The 27386-nt window shown below is 38.1% G+C and overlaps 1 protein-coding gene across 1 annotated transcript; it reads left to right on the top strand.

Moving 5' to 3' along the window:
* Positions 1-4282: 4282 nt before the first annotated feature.
* Positions 4283-21309, top strand: LOC109415057 (zinc finger protein 79). Its single transcript, XM_019688912.4, has 4 exons — positions 4283-5891; positions 20239-20515; positions 20585-20685; positions 20784-21309. Exons 1-4 carry the CDS (start codon positions 4980-4982, stop codon positions 21045-21047), a joined length of 1554 nt encoding a protein of 517 aa, XP_019544457.3. The 5' UTR covers positions 4283-4979; the 3' UTR covers positions 21048-21309.
* Positions 21310-27386: the final 6077 nt, after the last annotated feature.

Here is a 27386-nt window from a genome sequence, read left to right on the forward strand (position 1 = left end):
AAAATCTCATCAGTTTAAGCTGTATAATATTCTTGCTGATGTGAAGAATATTATACGGCTTAAACTGTTTGAATTTTTGCACTTGGGCCAGCGCTATCGCTGGAAATGCAATTTACTCATTTTTTGAGCTGTCCCAGTTTAGCTCAGTTTTGTGTGAATCTTACTCATTTTAGAGTAACATTTTCTTAGCGTGTATATGGACGGTAACACAGTGACAGCAGTCGAGTTACGTCAAACACACAAGGCTACGGTGGCGCTATCTGTTCATTTCATAGCGGCCGTTTTAGTTATTTAAGTGATCCATTGCCAATGCTATATCACATTCAAATATCAACCACACTACAGATCTCGCCCTCCAGTCACATCAAAATTTTGTGCAGTAATTTTAGACGCAAATAAAGATTTAAAAGATGTGCTTGAATTTTAATTTTTCCATACAACGTTGACCCATTCTACTGTAGGAGAACCGAGTAGGCTTTGTCGTGTACGAACGCGTTTTTGTTCGCGTGTGTCAAAATGAAAACTGTGAAAAGTTTTAAGGTTTAATTTTTTCTAAGATAAATATAGATTCAAAAGTGTGAATTGTGTACCTATATCAGAAGCAGACAATGTTACGCGACGAATCAACGAGCCGCAACCAAATGCAAGATGGCCTTCGAAACGGTTTGCTTCAAGTTAACAAAGATCAGCGCAGAGTAGCAGTTGCAGGTCAAACGGCAGCTGGTTGAGTACAAGACAAGTAGGAACTTTCTGTAGCGTCAGCCTAACCGCAGATCACAGCGGCCTAAATATTCAGGAGAAGGACAACGAAAGGATGAATCTGGGCGAGCTGAAGAAGAAGATCGAGAGGACGGGCCATGAGAAAGGATAACTAGAAGCGGTTAATCGGGCTCTACGCAAGAGGGTGCAGCTGTTACAAGGTTTTAAGCGTGTCGGATATTGCGAGGAAAATCGAAGCACTGAACAGCTGGTGACGTCGTACAGAGAAAAGTGGTGATGTATGGTGGTTATTATTATAATTTATATCAACGAAACATTCAGCTCAAATCTAGTTAAGATGGTTGTCCTCACACGGTCTCCTCTTCGATAGTGTCTGCGCCTACAACGGCGGAGCGGGCGACACACGGTAAGACACGATCACTTAATTTCGGGATTTCGATTCAGAGAAATGATGAACTTCACTGCGTCGCTTTACAAAAACAGTGTATTTTTGCTACCGGACGGGTAAGAGAGATGGTGTTAACTGAATATGAGGAATCAAGGAGCATTTTTGTATCCCAAGTATAGTATTTGGTTATAGAATTATAGAATATATAGAATTGTAGTTCTCATTGATTGCGTTGGACGCAACAATACTTGCTATTTCAGTGGTAAAGCTGAGTAAACAAACACTTTGGCCATGTAGCGCATTTTCAAAAACAAAAATTGAAAAGGCCAACATCGCGTAGCGTTGAAATGATCAACAATTCAATCACTCACGGCAGGTAATCAATCGATGAATTTTTCAGCGCTATTCAACTTTTGGTTTTACGCTGCTAATATAATTATCAATCAAATAAAGCGACCGTTTTTAACATATCAAGCTACAAATATAAGGCATAGCTTAATCATACTGAATTCCTGACCTTCCAGTACCAAAAACCCTTTTCCTTTCTATTTTCGAGGTCGTCGGTGAGTCGCTGACATTTCGATAACTAGTTATTCCTTCCCTTCTATCCTTTCCCATCCACATAGCGTGTTTCTTATCGTTTCAGAGACCGATCAATGGCGGTTAAGCCTAGGCTTGTTAGCCAGGACACAGTATAAATGCCTGTGCCCCATCCCGGAAACAAAATGGCCCATGGAGTGACAAAATTTCTTAGCTATGTCACTCCCAACGTTGGTGTTTAAAAATACTAAAACAATTTCACTCACTCCAACACATCTACATGATTTACACAAATACACCTACACTATCAGAATATTATCGTATCACTCGCTTATAGTGATTCCCAAATCATCCCATTCCAAATATCCAACTCCTTGACACCTATGGGAGTTCGGTGAGTCGCTGACCTCTTGTAAAGTAGGTGTCATATCATCACATCCTTTCCTATCCTCGTAACGGAGAAGATGGGCGTGGCCGGCAATGGAAGTTCTCATGTCTTTTCTACTTCAACCTCTGGTTGGATAGCTATTCCTTCCCAAATAGCATTCCATAAGCAATTAGATTAGGAGTACTAAAGTTTAACATGACAACTTCCAGTATGCAATCTACGAATTACTCCGTTACCACGCAACGCAACGCAACGCAACGCAACAACGTTGACCCATTCTACTGTAAATTTACGTCTCAGGAATGGTGTGATTTGATGAGATCTCTTTAGTTTTTTTTATAGGTTTTTGCATCTCTTACACATATCCATCGCTTGCATTGATTTAGTTCATTTTCGTAATTCCGCTGAAGAACCCAACGCTGCTTCTGCAACACCACCTGTGGCCTCTTATGTAGTCTGAGTCTATTTTGTATTGCTTACGAGACCCCCGGAACTAAAAATTCTACCGGTAGTAACTTCGGTGGACTGTGGCTATTTTCTTATTATCCATGCATCAGGTTACTGACAAAAAAGCGATTTGATGTACCGCAATCATGGGTTTGATGCAATTTTATACATGTCCACTTCGAGTGGGGCACCCTTAACCGGATCCGGAAAATTTACATGGTTCATTTTTACATTTGACCAATTCCGGCAGGACACCTGAACCGGTTGTGGAACACTACCTCTCTAACGTAATCTGAGCTGATTTTCTTGAAAACCGTTCATCACCGCGATTTGATGAAGCGCATGCATGAAGTTCGGTTCCCTTCTACATTTGACCACATCCGGAGGGACACCGGGAACCGATTCCGGGACACTACTAGTTTTCCCAAGCATGAACTGAGATATTTTTTCTTGGTAACCGTTCATCAGGATACCTTAAAAGCCATTTGATGTGTCGCGAATATTTTTTGGTTTTCTTTTACATTCGGCCACTTTTAGCGAGACACCTCGAACCGATTCCTATCAGTAGTTTCTATTGTGGGCTTAGCTTATTTTCTTGCTGATCGTACAAGTTATCGAAAAGGGCACGATTTGATGTGTCGCATGTATGAAGTAGATCACTTCCGGCGGGATACCAGGAACCGGTTCCGGGATGCTACTGATTCAGATATGATCTGAGACTATTTTCCTGCTTACCGTTCCTCAGGGTATAGAAAAAGCTGCGATTTGATGTGTTGCATGCATGGGTTTGGTTCACTTTTATATTTGGCCACTTCCGGCGGGTTACCCGGAACCAGTTCCGGAACACTACCGGATCAGATATGGCCTGAGATTATTTTCCTGTTTACCTTTCATCAGGTTACAGAAAAAGCGGTGATTTGATGTGTCGCATGCATGGGCTTGTTTCACTTTTATATTTGGCCACTTCCGGCGGGAAACCCGGAACCGGTTCCGGAGCACTACCGGTTCAGGTATAGTCTGCGACTATTTTCCTGCTTGCTGTTCATCAGATAATCGAAAATGCCGTGGTTTGATGGGTCGCATGCATGGGTTTGTTGCAATTTCATATCTGGCCCCTTCCTGGGGTACCGGTCCGGAACACCTAAATGGCCATAACTCCGGAACGGCTGGACCGATTCAAACCATTTTCAATAGGAAACAATGGGACAATATTCCGCGTCGATTGAAACCACAAGTGTTGAAATCGGATGATATTTACTATCCAAAAGTGAGGTGACATTTTTGTACACATACACACATACACACGCACACACACACACACATACATACATACACACACACATACACACACACAGACATCATCTCAACTCGTCGAGCTGAGTCGAATAGTATATAAGACTTGACCTTCCGGGGGTTCTATCAAGACTTCATTTTTGGAGTGAACATATAGCCTTTCGGTACACTTTGGTGTACGAGAAAGGCAAAAAATGTAAGCACAATTGGAGAATTCAAATGAAAATGTACAATATGGATTAGAATTAACATAGGTTAAGCTTTTTTGTCGTATGAACTATGTAAACAGTATATCATTGTATGAATTTCTTGTAAACTATCTAAAAGATAAATAAATGAACTACTACTACTATCGGTCGTATCCTTGCGGTTGGTCGACTTCGGCCAGTCCTCTTTAGGGCGCCAGAGAAAATCTGCACATTTGAACCACCTATCTTTGGATTTCAGTGCTGGTAGAGTATATTCCACTTGGTGGCGTCGTCAGCAGGATTTTGTTTGCCCAGAACCACATACTCAAACGGAGGAAAATATCGATCTCACACAAGCACTCTTTATAAAGAAAGTAGCTATTTAATTCTTCCACACATAATTTTCAATCGATTTTACGAGGATGTCCATGTAAAATTATATAAATCATTTCCAGAATAGGATATTCAAAATTAAAATGTTCAACGTGTCCATCCCACTGTTCCCTGCATCCACATTAATAACGCAAAGTGGAGAAGAACAACGCGCCGACCATAAAGCGAGAAGAGACCGAGAAAACTTCAGAAGCAGCATCCAGCACCCGTCTTCGACTGAAGAAGCATGTGTGAGGAAAAGTGGGATACAAATTATTCGGACTTAATCTTTTTGTATCTGTCACTCATCTCGCATCAACACCGTCCGTTCCATCTCGTGCTGGACCGAGGCGTGGTGGCGCGCGCAGCATCCTCGTGAGAGATACCTGATTAAGTCCGCGAGAGTGTCGAGATCTCGTCAACCACGGAGACTTCTCTGACGGTTGACTCAATCGTAATCAAACAGTTTATCTAAGTAAACAGACGTTAATGGTTGCTCAAGCGCGCGCGCTCCAACGGCTCCCGTGCGTAAGCGTGATCTTTTCGGATGCTGCTGTTTGAATATTACACGTGTGCAAAGAACTGTGATTAATTCTTGGGTGATTTGAAGTGTCCGGAACCAGATCGGTCGATCGTGTATACTATGGGATTTAGTGATATCAAAATGAGCGATTTGAACTTTCTTCCTAAAAAGCATACCAACTTTAGTATTGAAAACATATTGCTGCGAAATAATGCAACAGCTACCTCAAGGACACTCGAATTAGAACAAAAAGTGGATCTAACAGTGAAGACCTGCATCAAATACGAACAGGATGACCTCAAAAGTGTTTCCACCGTGTTATCAGCGTCGCCGGCCTCATCGTCTTCGTCGTCATCACAATCATCCAATCAACGTCCCCTGAATCGTGTTCTAGCCAATCCCTGGTGCTCCCGGGGACCGTTAATGTTTGACCCAAAGATCATCGCCGGCGCGAAACCAACGACGGTCATCGAGTCCACGGTGGCACAAACTACAGTAACGGCAGCATCTACGGTGGCGTCGACGATGGCACCCGTCTCCACTGGCCCTTTGATACCGCTGATAAAAACGGAAGTCGAGAGAAAAGTGATGCTAAGCACGTATGCTAATAGCAGTGTAATTGAACGAAACAGATTATCTATCAATTATCCCTATCCGGTCGGGTTTTTCAATGCTTATGCTGCGGCAGCATCGATGGCGACCCATCATCATCACCATCCTCAGCCACCGCAGCCAAGTGGCGCAGTTCCGACGGTCCTTAGCAGCTTGTACCAAATCGAGAAAAGTGATGAAAACCAAAACAGTATTTTTAGTGCAACGAGTAATAGTTCTGGCAGTACGATATGCACCGCCGGTAACAACCACTCTAGTGATATACATCCTTTCTTCGGAATGGACAGCGCCGATATGCTAGGATACGGTTTAGTGCCGAGACAAACATCACCCGTCGGCTCTTTTCCAATCGGCTTCTCTGAATTTTCGTTCCAATGCCAAATCTGTGATAAGATATTTGGGAATGAGGATACGCTGACGGTAGGTTTTGATCATAACAATTTTAAAAAGTTAAACCCAGTTGCTATGAAAGATAATAAATCAAGTGTAATAATAACTACAATACATAAAACGCAAACTAAATTGAAATAAACAACTAAATATACTCTTCTTTTGATTAACTCGAGAATAAATAATTTTGTTTTTGGCTAAAATATAAACGACTCATAAGAAAGTGATCATTCTTCATAAATAATTCGAAAAGTCCCAGTGAAGAAACAGGGGTATAAGCAGTAATAAATAACAAAAGTTCCATAAACAAATAAAAAAATGCATCAATAAATCAAAAGTTTCCATAAATAATTGATTTTTGAGCAATTAAAAACATCAAAAATGCAATGAACAACTGTTGCAATAAAAAAAATCCAATTGTCCCACCAAAAAACTTCGAATTTTTCATAAATAAATTCGATTTTTCCATAACAAATTAGATAATTCACAATAAAAAATTATCGAAAAAGCAATAAATAATTCAAAAAGTACAATAAACAAAAAAAAATAAATAATCAATAAATGTCAAAAAACGAGCAATAAACGTAAATGCATTTTGAGCCAAAAAATTATGTAGACCATGCGACGAAGCCGCATAGAGGATTGAGGAACTGAGGCGGCAGAAGGCCGCCGAAGTTTCCGATATCCGATGCACCGCAACTGCTTCGTTCCGGTTCTAGGCAATCCAAGAATTTGCCCGGTGTAATGCAAACATAGATGTTATCCCTTTTTTAGGTCCGACGAGCGATAGCGAGTTCGGACAGCAAGCAATTGCTCGGTAATTTGCAATCATAGTTACGCAAGCTTTTCAGTCGTTTCAGTCATATAAGTGCGATTCAGCATTTCACTGTCTCATACTTTCCTGCATTTGTTTTTCATGGGTAATTTCGTCATTTTTCAATGCATTTTTTGAATTTTTTATTGCTTTTTCGATATTTTTTATAGTGAATTTTATAATTTATTATGGAAAAAATAGGATTTCTTCTTCTTCTTCTGTATGGCTCTACGTTCCCACTGGAACTTGGCCTGCCTCTCTCCAACTTAGTGTTCTTTGAGCACTTCCACAGTTATTAATTGGAGGGCTTTCTTTGCCTGCCATTGCATGAAATAGTATATTGTGAGGCAAGTACAATGATACACTATGCCCAGGAAGTCGGAAAAATTTTCCCGACTGGGACAGGAATCGAACCCGCCGTCTCCGGATTGGCGATCCATAGCCTTAACCGCTAGGCTAACTGGAGACCCCAGGATTTATTCATGGAAAATTCGAAGTTATTTGGTGGGAAAAATGGCTTTTCTTATTGCAACAGTTGATTTATTCATTGCATTTTTGACGTTTTTAATTACTCAAAAATCAATTATTTATGGAAACTTTTGATTTATTTATGCATTTTTTTATATGTTTATGGAACTTTTGTTATTTGATACTGCTTACACCCCTGTTTCTTCACTGGAACTTTTCGAATTATTTATGGGAAATTTTGTATTTATTATGGAACGTTTAATTGTCTGCCTATTGTTTTTGTTCTGTTCTCAATAAGTTAATGATGGTATATTTTGCAATAGAACGCAATCAGGAAGTATTAGATTTGCAGTATGAGCAAATTTTTTGTATGGTGAGAAGGTGAATTCTATGTTTCTGCAATGAAATGGTGCAAAAAGCGTAAGTATTATGATTCCTTGCCTAATTTGATGTTGTTTGAGCAAAACTTTGGACAACAGTGTTGTTGTTGTCTCCATTTCATGCAATTTAAACAATACTGTTACCCAAAGTTTTGCTCAAACAGCATTAAATTAGGCTTGGAATCATGATACCCACGCAACTATAAGCCATACAACTTTGCCGAAGACCGTAAAGTGATCCGGTGCCTGTGATAAAAGGCAAAGTGAGGCGAAGTATTGAGATATCATTATTGATAAATATTATTCCTTTACATGCACTGGAAAAACAATCATAATGTCTCGCCTCACTTTACTTAGGGTATAACTTTTTTAATAGGTGTATCACTTTGCGGTCTTCGATAAAGTTGTTTGGCATATAGTCACCTACAAAACACCAAAGAGCGATTCCAAGCAACAGCATCAAAATTAAGAAAATTGTTTAATTCATGATTTTCTTTTGAACTGAAACTTTGCACAGTTTTTCAGTTCCACCTAAATCGCCATTTTTCGATATCAAATTTTTATTTTGAATCACGACTAACTTTTCAAAAGGGTGTATGTGAAAATGGTTCAAAAATATTCAAAAATCTGCACAGCCAAAATGGTTCGTTCGATTGCTATGAATTTTTCAGCAAAGTTAGATAACTAAATGGTGATTCCTAAGAAAATATACACTGTGAAAAAAAATCTTTTTTATCATGAAAAAATATAATTTTTGGCACAAAAACTGAAATATCTCAAAACCCTAACTTTTTACCAACGTATTTTTTTTAGGGGAGACGGTCCATTGTATTAGCAATCTACCATAAAAATTTGGTGATGGTAAACTAATAAACGAAAAAGTTATAACATTTCAAACATTTCACAATTTTCACATTTGGTAAATATTTTTCCCTGTGTAAATTATTTCGGTCAGAAATCGCAGTTTGATCCTAATTTTATTGTTCAGCAAAGCTAGATAACTAAATTGTGATTCCTAAGAAAATATACACTGTAAAAAAAAATCTTTTTTAACATTAAGAAATATCATTTTTGTCACAAAAACTCAAATATCTCAAAACCCTATCTTTTTACCAACGTATTTTTTTTAGGGAAAACGGTCCATTGTATTAGCAATCTACCATAAAAATTTGGTGATGATAAACTAATAAACAAAAAAGTTACGACAATTCACATTTCACAATTTTCACATTTAGTAATAATTTTTTTTAGTGTAAATTATTTCGGCCGGAAATTGCAGTTTGATGCTGATTTTATTGTTAATGGCCTTGCGTGAGTAAAACAAGCTGTTTTTATTATGCATTATGTATATTATATGTACAGTAATGTTCCGATTTTATCACGCCCTCCGCGCATTAGTCGTTTATTCATTAATTTGCTGTTACATTTAAGGACAAGTGTTTTCCCTCTTCTTCAAGATGAATGTTGAAAGCGTGTTTTGAAACGTTAAAAATATTGAAATAAGTATAGATGTTGAAGAATATTGCAAAGCATTTTTGAAAAGGGGCGTGATTAAATTGTTTAAACAGATGTCGCTGATGGTACGGTGGCATGACTCTCTGCACTTAGCACTTCTGGCAATTTCTCAGTTGTTGTCGTTTTCGAACTTCCTGCGCTCTGCTTTACCGATGATATACAGATGACCCGTTTGTCAAAGTCTAGACGGCAGGACGTGCAAATGCGTATTCAATGTGGACATTTGGGCATAACCAGTCTCTTTCAGTTTATCTATGGTGCTTTCGGTGAGATTTCGTAACTCTTTTGAACATTTTTTTCTCCATCAAACGGTCTACAAGAGAGCGTTGAGTTGAAGACCTTTGAGAAAGCGACTGTTCATGTTGTTCGTTAGATTATAATAAACAAAATCACTTATTAGTTTTAACTGACTAGTTTGGTGTTGTTTGCTTGGCTGAAGAAAAAAAAATTACTATAAAATTTTTAATATCCATAGCGGTAGTATTTTTTTGCTTTATTGTGAGCATTGTCATGGTATGTTTACAGACAAACAAACGTAACACTGACGAAATTTTCATTGACCACGCCTTTAACGATCATTTTGAATCTTGGTTGTGGCTTTCATAACCAGAAGAGCGCCCATTGTTTTTCTTTGCGTTTGACGTTTCACACTAGCGCGTTCTGATGACGAACATTGACGAAACATTTCCACCAGGTGGTGGTAGTGTGAACTGGGCGATGGATTTTCACGAAAATTGTTCTGGGCGTTTCGTCTGTTTGTCTGTGGTATGTACCTCTCATGCATTTGTTGTTGTTGAAGTTACTCGCATTCTTCCGATCATAAAGTCTGTTCTCTAAGAGGTATTTTTTTTGCAGATAAACTATACGTATACGCGTATATAAAACTTTTATTATACAGCTTTTGACTTAAAAATAAGTTTAATTTATTTTTCTTATAATCTACAGCTTTTCAACACTATCAAGGGATTTTTTCACCAGTCACGTAAAATAAAAAGTATGACACTCAATATTTTTGATCGCAACACTTGATCGCGTCTAAGTTTCAAATAGATACAGGGGATGGCCAAAATGTTTGGGATAGGCAACTTTTTTTCTCTCGCAAAAAAGTTCAACATGCTATAACTTTTTATGGAGCGCATCAAAAAATCTCAAATTTTGACTGTTTGTCAACCTATTATAGGGGAAATTACTCATTCTCGGCCGTTTTGTTCTCTTCGTCTTTGGGGTTTTTTTGAAACCTATTGAACTCAGAGTTGGTCTCAAATCCTTCCCAACTAAGCTGAATTATATGGCCAAGCTTCAGGCAATTTGGCTAACAAAAACCCCCCATGACGAAGAGAACAAACCTGCCGATAATACCCATTGTCACCCTATGTGCGTCATTGGTACAAATTTGGGCTCGATTGATAAATCTTTCGCAAAGTTAGAACCGTTAGGGTAAAACACTATTTTTCAGACAACTCATTTTTGAGCTGTCATATCTCGGAAACCAGTGAACCGAATTGAATGAAATTTTGAACGTACACTAACAATATGTAAATGCTTCACAAACTATCAAAACATAAGTACTTTTTAAACATTGAAAAAAGTTATCATGGATTGACACTTTTTGGATTTTTCTGGAAAAAAATTATTTTTTTCACATCAATGTCAATAAATTTTAGTGTTGATATCCAAAGATTTTCCACTTCTGTTCTCAAATTATCTCTAATAAGATATATTAGAGCCTATTTAGATTGAAGGAAGAACACATTTAATAATTTTTGTGTGTTATTGTAAATTTGACTTATTTTCCTCTATATGGGTAAAAATTTCAACCCGGTATAACTTAATTCGCCGTGAGAAAATATTACATTTTATAACGTCGTATTAAGTATCAATATATTGTTGATAAACGTTAAAAAAAATTATTCAATTCGGTTCACTGGTTTCCGAGATATGACAGTTCAAAAATGAGTTGTCTAAAAAATAGTGTATTACCCGAACGGTTCTAACTTCGCGAAATATGAATCAATCGCGCCCAAATTTGTACCAATGATGCACATATAATAGGTTGACAAACAGTCAAAATTTGAGATTTTTTATGCACTCTATGAAAAGTTACAGCATGTTGTTTTTTTTTTGTGGAAGAAAAAAAGTTGCCTATCCCAAACATTTTGGCCATCCCCTGTACTATAGTAATTATGAATAATCAAACAAAAATATCATGAAAACAACTTGTTTAATTCAGGCAGTAGCTTTTACAATAAAATCAGCATCAAAATATAATTTTCGAAATAATTTACGCAGAAAAAAAAATTGTTTTTGTTACTAAATGTAAAAATTGTGAAATGTTTGAAATGTCATAACTTTTTTGTTTATCAGTTTACCATCACCAAAATTTTATGGTAGACAGCTGATATAATGGGCCATTTACCCTAAAAAACTGACGTTGGTAAAAAGATAGGGTTTTGAGATATTTGAGTTTTTGTGACAAAGATCATATTTTTTTAAAGGAAAAAAAGAAATTTTTTACAGTGTATATTTTCTAAGGAATCATCATTAAGTTATCTAACTTTGCTGAAAAATTCATAATAATCGAACAATCCGTTTTTGCTGTACAGCTTTTAGAATATTTTTGAACTATTTTCGCATACACCCTTTTAAAAAGTTAGTCGTGAGAGAATATGAAGGTTTAATATCGAAAAATGGCGATTTAGATGAAATTGAAAAACTGTGCAAAGTTTCAGATATTTTTGAAATGGTCGCTCAGGATCGACTGACATGACCCCGTGGAATTCCTCCAAAGGGAAAACAATTTTTCGTACAGATTTAGGAAAAACATGTAAGTTTAGGTAAAGTTTCCCAAAATCAAACTAAAAAAAATCTGACAACAATATTCGCTTTTTCAACGACAACTAATCCTCATTCTCTCATATGGCCGGTCACTGCTTTTAACAGGGTTTGTTGTCGAATTTTTTATTGATACTACGATTGATATCAATATAACCAAGCTCCATTCCTTAAAACGTGTACGAAAATGGAGTTCGCCAGTTAATAAAATTGAAACTTTATTTGCTAATCATTTTTATGATTAATTATTAAAATTAAAACTTCTTTTTTTATCTAGTTCATTTATTTGGTGCTCAATTGCGTATAACGCTTTACGGAGCCGAGAATCTTTCTTTGTACTTAATAGTATACATTATACAGAGTAATAACTTCTAAGCTCGAGGTTAGAAGGTCACATTTTGAGGGATGGACAGGGTAAGGATTGGGCCAAAGGCTTCACTGCTGCTCATCCGGGGGTGAATCGCATCTTGCTAGCGTATTCGGTGCCTTGTGGTGTTGGTACCAACTTGTTGTGGGACTTGGTCTTCCGGTTGGCCAGGAGCAGCTTGGTAACACAAAGAGGACAAAACAGAGAAAAAAAACTGGAGAAGAAAACACAAGCGAATTAAACATTTATACCAGCAGAGCCCACGATGACACGAATGCCACAATAATGGTAAAGTGTCGTTAATAAATAGTAATAATAATAATAATCCCATGTATGTGACATCGCGGGTCCTCAACACATCTCTCACAAGAACAATGGGTTGTCTACCTCGGGCCTCAAGGGTATCCAATAGTAGCGCTCTGGAGGCGTCATTATCCGGACATTGCCAAACTACGCGGTCGATGTCATCATAACCGGAACCACACTTAGTACAAACATTGCTCAACGCGAGGTTAATCCTGTGTAAATGCGCGTCTAGCGAGTAATGGTTGGACATTAGACCTCTTCATAAAAAATGAAATTTCTCGAATTCAGCCAGTCACCCCCACATCTTAATTCTAATGCTGAAACAAACTTCTGGTCAAATTTTCAGCTAAATTGGTGAAGATTTCGAGGTGCCTCAAGTCAAAATTGTGTTTTTTGGTCATTTTTCGCCTTTAAAAAATGCCCGTGGAGGCTAGAAGCCATATAAAATATCGTGGTAACCCTTAAATGAAAGATATGTATGTTCCTTACAACTTTTGTGAACATTATGTACTGATAGGAGGATGTTTTGATCATATTTATTCGTTTTTCAGACATGCATGTATGCTAAAAAGTTACCTTTTACAACAGTTTTTGTTCTACGAAATTCAAACACTCAATTTTTATCAAAAGTTTCAAACCATTGTATGATTACCCACAATATTCTGAACAATATTGCCATACATCATTTTCTTATCCGATCTACGGAAAAAATCACAAAAATCGAAAAGTAGAAGCTATCCTGAGTTTTTTGATACCTGGGGTTGACGCAACTGCTGGCAGGCAGAAAAGTCAAACATAGTAGCTTTGCTTTTTCTTGATGATTGCAATGATTGATCATTGATCCAAGTGACAGGTTGGCACAAGTACACATTGCCTTGACAAAAGTGGCATATAATGTACCTCAGTAGAATATGAGAAATGGTTCAGATGGTAAGGCTTTGGACTGGCAAACCAAAGGTTCAAAGTTTGAATATAAGACCATTAGCGTAGTTTTTTTTTTTTTTTGTTATCAAGCTGGTAATATCAACTATCGTTCTAAACTTTGCATACATGATGGCTAGCGTAGGGGAAATCGCATGAACTAGCGCATGCATATACGCATCATTCTGACAGAATGATAAAACCTTCATTGGGTGCGTAGTTGAAAATCGGACACGCTAAATAACTAATTTATTGCTTAATCCGTACTTCGGTTCTTACGTCGGACTGGTTGGCTGAGTAGCGGATCACATCCGCTCATAAAGATCAAATCACATCGTCGGATGACATCTTCCGACGCGAGCTTCGACGTTGGGTTTAACGCTTAGATTTGTTGGAAAACCATTGCAAAAAAATGGAAAGCACATTTGACATAAATTCAAACTCTGAACCTTTGGTTTGCCAGTCCAAAGCCTTACCATCTGAACCATTTCTCATATACTACTGAGGTACATTATATGCCACTTTTGTTAAGGCAATGTGTACTTGTGCTAACCTGTCACTTGAATCAATGATCAATCATTGCAATCATTAAGAAAAAGCAAAGCTACTATGTTTGACTTTTCTGCCTGCCAGCAGTTGCGTCAACCCCAGGTATCAAAAAACTCAGGATAGCTTCTAATTTTCGATTTTTGTGATTTTTTCCGTAGATCGGATAAGAAAATGATGTATGGCAATATTGTTCAGAATATTGTGGGTAATCATATAATGGTTTGAAACTTTTGATAAAAATTGAATGTTTGAATTTCGTAGAACAAAAACTGTTGTAAAATGTAACTTTTTAGCATACTTGCATGTCTGAAAAACGAATAAATATGATCAAAACATCCTCCTATCAGCACATAATGTTCACAAAAGTTGTAAGGAACATACATATCTTTCATTTAAGGGTTACCACGATATTTTATATGGCTTCTAGCCTCCACGGGCATTTTTAAAAGGCGAAAAATGACCAAAAAACACAATTTTGACTTGAGGCACCTCGAAATCTTCACCAATTTAGCTGAAAATTTGACCAGAAGTTTGTTTCAGCATTAAAATTAAGATGTGGGGGTGACTGGCTGAATTCGAGAAATTTCATTTTTTATGAAGAGGTCTATTGGACATAAGTCTTGACATCACGCGAATGAAATTGCGACTTACATCCAAACCATACCACCACACTCGCAAAGAAACATTAGGAATAATGGAATGTAACCATCGTCCCAGCTGGCCATCTCGGCAATCATGTTGCCAACTTTGAAGAGAACTCTGGCAAACAAAATGGAAAAATTCATCATGTGAAATTCTTCTATCATAGATCTCACCTTCCTGTGCGGCCACCTTTGCAAGAGAGTCCGCCTTGTCATTGCCATAAATTGAGCAATGTGAGGGGACCCATACAAAGGTAATCTTGTAGGATCTTTCGACCAGTGCACCCATCTACTCGCTTATTTTTGTAAGAAAGTAAGATGGATGTTTAACAGGTTTCATCGACCGGAGTGCCTCAATCGAACTAAGGCTATCCGAGAAGATGAAGAAATGGTCTACGGGCATGTTGGAAATCATCCCCAAAGCGAAGTTGATTGCTGCCAGCTCAGCAACATAAACCGAACAAGGTTCCTGAAGTTTGCGGAAGGCGGTGAAATTTTCATTGAAGACACCGAAACCTGTGGATCCATTTATGCGAGACCCATCAGTGAAGAATCTCTTACAGGAATTGACATTTTGGTATAGATATACATCGAAGTTGATCTGGTATTCCATGAATAGCTTGTTTCATGGACAGATCGTATTTAACAGAGGAACTTTTTTTAATCTGTATTAACGAGATTTTTACTGCCCCCACTCGCATAACAGTCCCATTTGACTTTTCATCACTTTTGAGTTAACGTTATGAATTGTCATCATTTTTGATGTACTTCCAAAAACAACAATAAAAATTACGAATTTTTATGTCAATGTGTGAAAAAAATACCAAGTTATGAGCGTCCCATATCAAAAGTACCCGCATAACAGTCCCATCATGGATTTTTGTGTTACGTAACACAAAACTGAACAAGTTTGTAGTGATTGTAATATTTTTTACAGTTATATATTCATGTGTAAAGCAATCTGTGAAAGTTTCGAGATGATCGAAATATTTTTCAAATTTTGGCGATTTTTTAAAGTTTTATATGGAAACAAGTTTTCAAACTTCAAATGCTGTTTTCTCAATTCCTACTTTTTGCAAATGGGACTGTTATGCGAGTGGGGGCAGTTTAGCCCTAGGCTAGTTCATCTCGGGACCCACGCTTTACTTCCCTTCCGAAGGAAGAACTCACATTTTTTGCGAGTTTGTCGGGAGTGGGATTCGATCCCAGGTCCTCGGCGTGATAGTTCTAACCATCACACCAGGTCAGCTCCACAAGAGAGGAACTGTAATTAGTGAAGTGTGCACGAGGAGGGTTATAACTTGGTAGGCTTATGTCAGACGACATGTAGAACAGATAAATTCTCACGTATTTTGACTGAGTGTTCAGACTGAGCATTTCTTCGAAGTTTTCAATAACAAGTGTGTTGCTCACTCCACACTTGATAAGTAACCTTAGCGAGAGCTCCCAGAAGCGGTTCTGGAGAGGTTAAACCCCTGCCAGGACCTCTAGGCTCGCGGTATGCGTTGAGTGCATACAGCCGAGGGCAATACGCAAACAACGATACTGAATTCGTTCCAACTTAATTAGGTGCCAGTTTGCAGCTGAGAGGAAACAGAAACAGCCATACTCAATAACAGAGAGAATAGTCGTTTTGTAAAGTTTTATGAGGTCTTCCGGGTGAGCACCCCACCATGTTCCGGTAATTGTGCGTAGAAAATTGATCCTTTGTTGGCATTTTTGCACCAAATACTTGATTTGGGCACCCCAAGTGCCTTTTGAATCAAACAAGACCCCAAGGTATTTCGAAGTCAAAGACTGGTCGATTTCTATTCCCAAAAGATTAAGTTTCTGTTGGGCAGGGTTCCGCTTTTTAGAAAACACGCCTAATTGAGTTTTTTGCGGAGCAAACTCGATCCCCAAAACTCTTGCCCAGATTGACAGATTATTTAGAGAACTTTGCAATGGTCTTTGCAACATTTCTGCATGTGGGCCTTTTAGAGAAACGCATTCATCTGCAAGTTGTCTTAGCGTGCATTGGCCTTCCAAGCAACTACCAATGTCTTTCACGTAGAAATTATAAAACAAGGGACTTAAACATGAGCCTTGGGGTAGGGCCATGTAGCTAATTCTGGAAGTTGTCAGTTGTCCGAGATTGAAGCTCATATGTTTTTCTGACAACAAATTATACATGAAATTATTTAAAATTCCTGGAAGTCCACTATTGTGCAGTTTTTCTGACAATATGCCTATGGAAACTGAATCAAAGGCGCCCTTAATGGACAAGAAAACTGAAGTCAGTTGGTCCCTTTCCGCAAAGGCCAGTTGAATATCTGTTGAAAGCAACGCTAGACAATCGTTTGTTCCTTTACCCTTGCGAAACCCAAATTGTGTATTTGAAAGCAAGTTATTCGATTCGACCCAATGATCGAGTCGTGATAGGATCATTTTTTCCAACAATTTCCTTAAACATGATAACATAGCAATTGGGCGGTATGAATTATGATCAGAAGCTGGTTTACCAAACTTTTGAATAGCTATTACTTTGATCTGTCTCCATTCATGCGGAACGATGTTGTTCTCCATGAATGAGTTGAACAGGTCCAGTAATCGTCTTTTCGCGATATCTGGGAGATTCTTTAGAAGATTGAACTTCATCATATCGCGTCACGGAGCAGAATTGTTTGAAGAAAGAAGAGCCATAGAGAACTCCAGCATGGAGAATGGTCTGTCCAGAGCGCCTTCTCCTGAGGAAGTTTCCCAAGAGAGCGGTTCAGCTGGGACCGAGTCTGGGTAGACTTTTTTCGCGGAGTGGAATATCCAGCGATTGGAGTATTCGTCACTCTCATTAGAGGATGAGCGGTTTCGCATGTTGCGAGCCACTCTCCAAAGCGTTGTCATCGAAGTTTCTCTTGAGAGACCCTCAATGAAATGTCGCCAATAACTACGCTTTTTCGCTTTCAGCAGGTTTTTCAGCTGTCTTTCAAGTTTAGCGTACTCTTGATAAAGATCTGAAGTACCGAAAGCATCAGATTTTTTAAGATACAACTGGGTGCAATCATCATCCCAGCCTAGTGTGGCTGGTCTTCTTTTGAAGGTTGCACTTGGAACACGTCGTTTTTGTTATTCTAATGCACTGTGGTATAACAGTTCAGACAGGAATCGATATTCATCCAAAGGTTGGAGGGGATTGAATGATTCTATGCCAAAAGATACCGCTTCTGCATATTTTTGCCAATCGATATTCCTAGTGAGGTCAAAAGGAACCTGAATTGTTTGGTCTGACCTTTCACTATTATGTTTGACGGTGGTTATAATGGGCAAGTGATCACTACCATGAGGATCTTCGATCATCTTCCGCGAGCAATCGAATGATAGTGAACTTAATCCCAGTGATAGGTCAAGACGACTTTCTTTGCCGTCAGATGCAATACGTGTCACTTCACCTATATTCAAAACGTTCAAGTTGAAATCGTCGCATAAATCATAGAAAATGGCCGCCCTGTGATCATATCACCCAGAATTAAAACTGGATGTGATAGTGCAGAAACCGCATTCCAAAGATGACGATGGTAATTGAAATTCTTGGAGGAATGTAAACGGAAGCTACGCAAAGTTCTTTTCCCTTTACGTTTATTTGGCAAGCGACGATTTCTACGCCAGAGTGAGATCCACCTTCATCAGTTTCACCATCGTCCTGATCATCGGAAGACAACTCCTGATAGGGATTTTCAACTGGGACAGCTGATTCAGACATGGTAGCGGACGAGTTATGAGAGTTTACCATTTCCGCATAAGTCTGTTTGGAGCGCCTAACAATAGAGCAGCTCTCATTTTGAATGCGTCTTTTGTAAGCCGGGCGTTCACGCAAGTCATGTGGACACTTTCACTTGGTGAATAACTGTCCCAGGATACTTACGCGTCAGCTCTCGAGAAATCGAAAGCATATTCAATGGTTTGCATTTGCGCCGGAAATAGACAACCCAAGGCCCAGGCGAAGATGGCTGATAAAACCGCGTACGAGCAATGATATCCTTGAGAGGCGTTTCGCCTCCAATCGAATCGTCCATGTGGAAACAAATTTATGCAAAGTATGTCAAAAGTGCAAAAGAGGAAAAGAAAAGCCTTAAGGTATTAACAGTTAATATATTAAAATAATAATAAAGTAAAAAAAAGTACTAATAATATAGGAATTCAATTCTTATTTTTTGGCACACCCTGTAGGATGCAAAAAAAAACCGTATTGCGAAAAAAAAACTAATAAAAAAAACAAAAAAAATGTTTTGTTATTTACAGTTTGTACACCCTTATCCGTATACAGTAATTTAGGAACCAATGTTATGGATGTCAAAAAAACACGTGGTCGAATGTGGACTGGGGAAAATTACAACTTCAATAATACAGGAAAGTTATTAATTCAATACTCCCCTCGGCATACAAGACTTTCATTTCCTGCTAATTTCCTGTTGCATTTGAGAGTACATTTCCCCTACTACTTTCAGATGGATTTTAAATGCGTGCGTTGCAGCCTCAAACAATTTAAAAACGCATAAAGATTTTGTATAATGTTTGAGAAAAAATTTGATAAAGGGGGGGGGGGGGCGTTCAAATCAGAACACTTTGGTAATTTAACTTTTTGGTAAGAAATTGCTCAGTTAGCAAGCTGGTTTTGAGAGCATTGAAAATGTTTGTTTTAACTGAATGAAAGTTAGAGTCCAAAGATGGCTGCTGCGCAATTTATTCAAATTTTCTAGAGCACAAATTAAGCCTAGCATTACGAAACACCCTATGTAACAAATGTAAACAAAATCAAGATGTTCATATAAAGAGTTAACATTTTAACAATTGTTTTTCCATACTTCGTAATGAACTACGTGTAGCATCCACCATTTTTTGGGTTTGTTTTGTGAGAAAATACTAGAATTTTACTTTCCTGAAATGCTCAATGTATGAGTTGCTATGGGAATAGCGAACTTCTAGATCAATTTTCCCGGTTCATGGATTTTGTTACATACGATGTTTGGTTAATTTAGGCAGGAAATCTGATTGCCTAGCAGGTCCATAGGATTAAAAATGTTACTTGCTGCTTGCACACTCGCAAAGAACATTGAGTTATAGCCTGCTTCGTTCAATGGATCTCTGTGCACGAAAAAAATGAGGCAAAATGCAATATTTAATAAGTGGACGTTAACGTATTGGGATGCCTTCAGATGCACAAATCACAAGAAGAAAACTTCTAACGACAGTGTGATTTTAATTTTGTTCGTGTGTTTGTGTTCGCTGGTTTAGTTTACTCAGGGTGTCTACTCATAAGACAAAATTAAATTCCCTGAGTTTTCCAGGGTTTTCCAGAAGGGAATTTTGATATTTTTTTTTATAAAAAATGACCCAAATCTTGTAAAATTTATATTTTTCCAATAAACATCTACATACATTTTTATTACAAAATTTGTGTTTTGAACGAGAATATCAATGACTACTTCATCAATCATAATGAGCGTTTTTGCGTACAGTCTAAGTTATTGTTTTATAAAAGAATTAATTTACAAACTTAAACATCCATCATGCAATTTAACTCGTAACATACACATTTTTCTGATTACAGACTCACGAAAAAACGCATAAATCACCTCGTTTCGAGTGCGAGGAATGCGGCAAAGGTTTTTCCCAGTTGCGGAACTACAAATACCACATTTCCGTTCATCGTGGCACGAAAGAATTTGCCGCCAAATGTCCCGAGTGCGGCAAGGTGTTCAACGACAAAGGCTACCTCAGCAGTCATCTGAAGATACACCGCAACAAGAAGGAATACGCCTGTCCGCACTGTCCCAAGTCGTTCAACCAGCGGGTGGCATTCAACATGCACGTGCGGATTCATACGGGTAATAGAAGTGAATAATGCATAAAAATTGTGGGCTCGTTTTATGTAAATCTCAATCTTTGGTTTTCAGGTGTCAAACCGCACAAATGCAACGAGTGTGGGAAGCGATTTTCTAGGAAAATGTTATTGAAACAACACTTGCGTACGCATTCTGGTGAAAAACCATATCAGGTAAATAAAATAGATTTTCAAATATCGTAAAAAATATTATTAAATCAATTAGTATCAATACGTAATAATGCATTTCGTCTGTGTATTTCTTTCCATAGTGCTCAGTGTGCGGCAAAAGTTTTGCTGATCGTAGCAATATGACCCTGCATCATCGGCTGCACTCGGGTATAAAACCCTTCGCTTGCCCTATTTGTCCAAAGGCATTCACCAAGAAGCACCACCTGAAGACACATCTCAACTATCACACGGGTTATAAACCATACAAATGTCCTCATCCGAATTGTGGCCAAACGTTTACACAGTCCAGCAACATGAGGACGCATGCAAAGAAATGCCAATTTAAACCGCCGGACCAAGCATAACGAGTTCACAGATGAGACTGATACATTATGTTGAACATTCAAATTTAGTAACAGCGTTAGACTGTAAATATTTCTATATTTATTATTTATTTAGTTTCAATACAAAAGATATGCTCAGTTTATTAGGATTTTAAAGAAATGAAAAGGAAGCCTTGAACTGTTCATGTCAATTGCAATAAATTACAACATTTATAAGCTACTTGCTCATGACAGAATTTAAATTTATAAGAATGTTCCAACCTGTGAAGATCTGCACTGTGAATAAAGCTATTTTAAATTGTTAATGATAGCCGTATTTTTTATCCGAACTAGAGTCTTTCTGAATCGTACACGTAACTACAAATCTACCAAAGTTTAAGTTGTTTTGTTGCAACCCCGCTCTTCCGTGAAATTTCTTAAAAAATGAGTCAAAATGCGATAGTGATAAGTAAGTAGTTAGTGATGATGATGCGATAGTGATGACGATGACATCAATTACGACTGCTTTAATCTTGTGGTAGTCAGATTATATATACATACAGTATTATATTTATCCATTGTATGACTATTGGCTGTGACGCTTTGGTCGTCTTCTTTGGAAAATATGGAAATATCAGTATGTAGAAGCTCATAATAAACAATAATAGTTGAATGAATAAAATGTGTTACTATATTTTGATAATAGAAATGCCACTAACATTATCTGGACTTAAACCAAATTTGGCAATTCCACGGAGGGCGGGGCACGATGGGTCAGTGCCATTTTCGAACACATTTCTTGTGTTTTAATGTGTTGATAATTGTGTTGGGTGACCAGCATGAATCTTCAAAAGTTAAGGACTATTAACTATTGAAAAAATATTCACTCTCATTGGATATAATAACTGGTTTTTGGCCATGTTTCTTATGGGATACATTCAATCTCCGTATAAACGACCGTGTGGCGTTTAACATAGCTATGGTCCTCACAAGTTCCTACCTCATGCTTCCACGGATCAACCGATGACAATGACCGCCAGCTAAGAGTTATGAGCTTGGCTGCAGTGCAGCCCAGGCACTGTTGTCCTTCTGCCTTCAGCTAGATTGCGGAGGTACGACCTCGGTACGACCCGAACGTCTGTTCATCAAGGAGGTGCGGCTCAAACAGCGCACAGTGGGAAAAATCGACCCAAAAAACGGATCTTTTAACGCCGCTGGTTTCGGTACATGAAGTAGACCATTTCTGACGTAAAAAAAATACGAGAAATCGATTGGTGCTAAATTCATTCACCGCACGGCACGGGAAGTGGTCCATTTTGCCCTTTTTTCATACAATAAGAGAATCAAAATGCACTTTCAAACATCAAGCACGACTGTAGATCGTTGAAAATAGCTGCAGGTGTAATTAGAGGTTCATAGCAAACATTAAAATACATGGAAGATCCTTTAAATTGCTTATTTTGCCCCATATGCCCCAACAACTGCCGAAAATTTAAACTTTTACCTAATTATGAATGGATATTTAATGTTACTGATTTGAAGTTGACTTTTTTGGCATAAACAAAATGCACTGAATCTATTATCACCAGAATCATCTTCGGGAGTTGTCCAATTTGCCCCATTTCGCCCTATTTTCATATAAAAAGGAGATTTAAAAGAAACAGATACTGCTAAGGAATGTTGAAATTAGTTTTAGGTCCAATTGGAAGCTAACAGCTATCACGCGTATATATGAATGATATTTTCCCTGTTTTACCCTACATGCCCCTAAAACTGCTGGATGATCACATTTTTTGTATTGTTTTGTAACATCACTCTACATCATGGTTGCAACATGAAGTCATTGATCATTTTTGATACACACAAATACAGTTTATCGATTAGCTTTAGAATCATTCACGGGAATGTACAAACAGATGTCCATTTTACCCCAATTTGTCCTGATTTTTTGTCGTCTCATGAATAAATTAATTTCTCGTGTTTGCTTATGTCCGAATTAATCGACATCTGGTACTGAAACCAATGTAATCAATAGGACAGGTAAAATATTTTACTTTTTTCTAACTCTTGCTTTTGGTGGGGAATTGAGGGCATAATAAGCATTAATCTTAATCTTAACCCTCTAATACCCAATTTTTTTATTTTGATCTAAATATCATTTTTCGTCGTCTAAAATCGATTGAGGCATGTTTTGGAAGATGATTCTTTTTAATTCCCGATTTTGTGAATTTCGGTTTTTGATTTTTTTAATTTTTATTTTTGAACATCTCTAAACATCAATTTTTCAATGATTTTTTAAAAATGTAAATACGCTTCAAAAGACACCAAAAACCATTTTGAGGTGTACAGATTAGTCCTAAATATCAGCCAAAAATATAAAAATTTTGATTGCCCACGAAACAAAAATTACAAAAATGCTCGAACTATACCCCGTCTAAAGGCGGGGTTGGGTATTAGAGGGTTAATATGTGTCAAACATGCACCACACTGATTAAATGTAGCATCTTTAATATTTACATATTGGTACTATAACTATAAGACGGCCTATTCAATCAGTTTTGATTATATTTGACACATTTTATCAAATGCTTATTTTACCCTTAATCCCCCATGAAAAGCTGAAGTTATAGAAAAAGTCATATATGTATATATGACTGTATTTTCGATTACATTGGTTTCAGCACCAATGAAAATAAGGAATAATAATTTAATTAATTATAAATACATTACATAACAAAAAAAATCAGAGCAAATTGGGGTAAAATGGACAGCTGTTTGTACCATTCACGGAATGATTCTAGTATTAAACGATAAACCGCATTTGTAAATCTCAAAAATTATCTCATTCATGTTTTGCAATCAGTGGCATTATAAAACCATACAAAATATGTTATTATCCAGCAGGTTTTGGGGCATGTAGGGTAAAATAGGGAAAAGATCTTTTATATACGCGCATGATAACTCTTAGCTGCCAATTGTTCCTTAACCAAATTTCAACATTCCCAACAATATATGTTTCTTATGAATACATTTTAAATATCCTTTTTATATGAAAATACGGCAAAATAGGGCAAATTGGACAACTCCCAAAGATGATTCTGGTGATAATAGATTTAGCGCTTTTTGTTTATGCCAAAAAAATCAACTTCAAATCAGTAACATTGAAAATCCATTCATAATTAGGTAAAAGTGTGAATTTCTAGCAGTTGTTGGAGCATATGGGGCAAAATAAGCATGTGAAGGGATTTTTCATGTATTTTTATGATTGCTATGAACCTCTAATTACCTCTAATTACACCTTGATGCTTGAAAGTGCATTTTGATTCTCTTATTGTATGAAAAAAGGGCAAAATGGACCACTTCCCGTGCCGTGCGGTGAATGAATTTAGCACCAATCGATTTCTCGTATTTTTTTACGTCCGAAATGGTCTACTTCATGTACCGAAACCGCCGGCGTTAAAAGATCCGTTTTTTGGGTCGATTTTTCCCACTGTGCAGCGTCTGTTCTGTTCTTTCATCGTTTTCGTCTGTCTGTTCTTTCATCGTTTTCAATGACAAATAGTCTCATTTGTTAGGCTTTCAAAGTTGTAACTGCGACTAGACAATATTTGCTTGATACTTCAGCAAAAATATTCACTAAACTAATGCATTTCCACCGATTTTTAGGGATTTTAAAAAGTGGTTCGTAAAACGGAAGTGGTGCAAAAAGGCCACCTGCCATGGGGTAAGATCCCTTTTCATCAAATATTCAAAAATTACGTCCATCAGTTTTCGGGCATTTTCGACTCTCTTTCACCCCTCTGTCCCGCTTTTATCGTATACTCAATACAAAGAGTGTGACGCCCCTCCCTGCTAAACGATGGTCGTCATATTTGAATGACCCCTTACATAGATAGCGTAGAAATCAACAACCATGCGCCTCCATGTGTGTCTCAATCTCCTTGGAAACACTTGGCTGGTAGTAAAATCACCAGAAAACCTTAATTGCAAGCACGAAAAACCGGAAGCTGCCAATTTTCATTGGGAAATCGAAGTATGTTCCGTGGGTTTGATGGCTTAGCTTCTAGAAGAATGGTTTATGCAAACATACAGGGGATGGCCAAAATGTTTGGGATAGGCAACTTTTTTTCTCTCACAAAAAAGTTCAACATGCTATAACTTGTCATTGAGAGCATCAAAAAATCTCAAATTTTGACTGTTTGTCAACCTATTATATGTGCATCATTGGTACAAATTTGGGCTCGATTGATTAATCTTTCGCAAAGTTAGAACCGTTCGTGTAAAACACTATTTTTTAGACAACACATTTTTGAGCTGTTATATCTCGGAAACCAGTGAACCGAATTGAATGAAATTTTGAACGTACACTAACAATATACAAATGCTTCACAAACTATTAAAACATAGCTACTTTTTGAACGTTGAAAAAAGTTATCATAGATAGACCCTTTTTGGATTTTTCTCGAAAAAATGTAATTTTTTTACGTCAATGTCAATAAATTTTAGTGTTGATGTCCAAAGATTTTCCACTTCTGTTCTCAAGTTATCTTTAATCAGATATATTAGAGCCTATTTAGCTTAAAGAAAGAACACAATTAGTCATTTTTGTGTGGTATTGTAAATTTGACTAATTTTCCTCTATATGGGTAAAAATTTCAACCCGGTATAACTTAATTCGCCGTGAAAAAATATTACATTTTATAACGTTGTATTAAGTATCAATATATTGTTGATAAACGTTAAAAAATTCATTCAATTCGGTTCACTGGTTTCCGAGATTTGACAACTCAAAAATGAGTTGTTTAAAAATTAGTGTTTTACCCGTACGGTTCTAACTTCATGAAAAACTATTCAATCGAGCCCAAATTTGTACCAATGATGCATATATAATAGGTTGACAAACAGTCAAAATTTGAAATTTTTTGATGCACTCTATGACAAGTTATAGCATGTTGAATTTTTTTGTTGGAGAAAAAAAGTTGCCTATCCCAAACATTTTGGCCACCCCCTGTATCTAGAAGAATGGTTTATGTAGCTCCACCAATGAACTGGCAACAGGATTTATAGTGTTGGGCAAGATGCGACAACGTGTGATCGGGTGGCAGCCGATCAACGCAAGGATGTGCATGTTGAGAGTTAAGGGCCGTTTCTTCAACTACAGCATCATCAACGTCCACTGCCCACACGAAGGGAGACCCGATGACGAGAAAGAAGCGTTCTACGCGCAGTTAGAGCAAACATACGATGGTTGCTCGCCGCGTGACGTGAAAATCGTTGTCGGCGACATGAACGCACAGGTAGGAAGGGAGGAAATGTACAGACCGGTAATAATCGGGCGAAACAGCCTGCACGCCGTATCGAATGATAACGGCCAGCGATGCGTAAACTTTGCAGCCTCCCGTGGTATGGTAGTCCGAAGCACCTTCTTCCCCCGCAAAGATATCCACAAAGCCACCTGAAGATCACCCGACCATCAAACAGAACACCAAATCGACCACGTTCTAATCGACGATAAATTCTTCTCGGATATAACCAATGACCGCACATACCGCAGTGCGTAATAGATTCGGATCACTACATAGTAGCTGTATGCATGCGCTCAAAACTTTCGACGGTTAGTACCACGCGTCGATGTCAAACGCCGCGGCTCAACATCGAGCAGCTGCGTAACGTAGAAGTTGTTCAAGACTACGCGCAGCAGCTAGCAGTGGCCCTACCAACGGACGAGCAGCTTGGCGCAGCTACACTTGAAGATGGTTAGGGACTGTGCATAGGATGAAAGACTTCCGTCCTCTGACCTCCAAGAGATTGAGGAGGAAGTTGGCCGGTTGAAAAACAACAATGCCGCTGGAGCAGATCAACTACCACGCGAGCTTCTCAAATACGGTGGAGCCGCACTGGTGAGAGCACTACACTGGGTCATTACCAAGATTTGGAAGGAGGAAGTATTACCGGAGGAATGGATGGAAGGTATCGTGTGTCCCATCTATAAAGAGGCCGACAAGTTGGATTGCGGGAACTACCGCGCGATCACACTACATACTCTCTGCAATTTTATGCTGCCGTCTATCACCGATTGCAAGAGAGATCGTGGGGCAATATCTGGCTGGATTCATAGGTGAACACGCTACAACGGACCAGATGTTCGCCATCCGCCAGGTGTTGCAGAAATGCCGCGAATACAACGTGCCCACGCATCATTTTTTCATCGATTTCAAATCGGCGTATGATACAATCGATCGAGAACAGCTATGGCAGATTATGCACGAATACGGATTCCCGGATAAACTGATACGATTGATCAAGGCGACGATGGATCGAGTGATGTGCGTAGTTCGAGTATCAGGGACACTCTCGAGTCCCTTCGAATCTCGCAGAGGG

This window comes from Aedes albopictus, chromosome 2 (assembly GCF_035046485.1).
Source record: "Aedes albopictus strain Foshan chromosome 2, AalbF5, whole genome shotgun sequence".
Taxonomy (NCBI): Eukaryota; Metazoa; Arthropoda; class Insecta; order Diptera; family Culicidae; genus Aedes; species Aedes albopictus.

Bases quoted from the DNA above. Each gene is read 5' to 3' on its own strand.
- LOC109415057 (XM_019688912.4), top strand. From the start codon at position 4,980: ATGGGATTTAGTGATATCAAAATGAGCGATTTGAACTTTCTTCCTAAA. The intron at 20,516-20,584 runs GTAATAGAAGTG...TTTGGTTTTCAG, and splicing joins GCACGTGCGGATTCATACGG to GTGTCAAACCGCACAAATGC. The intron at 20,686-20,783 runs GTAAATAAAATA...TTCTTTCCATAG, and splicing joins CTGGTGAAAAACCATATCAG to TGCTCAGTGTGCGGCAAAAG.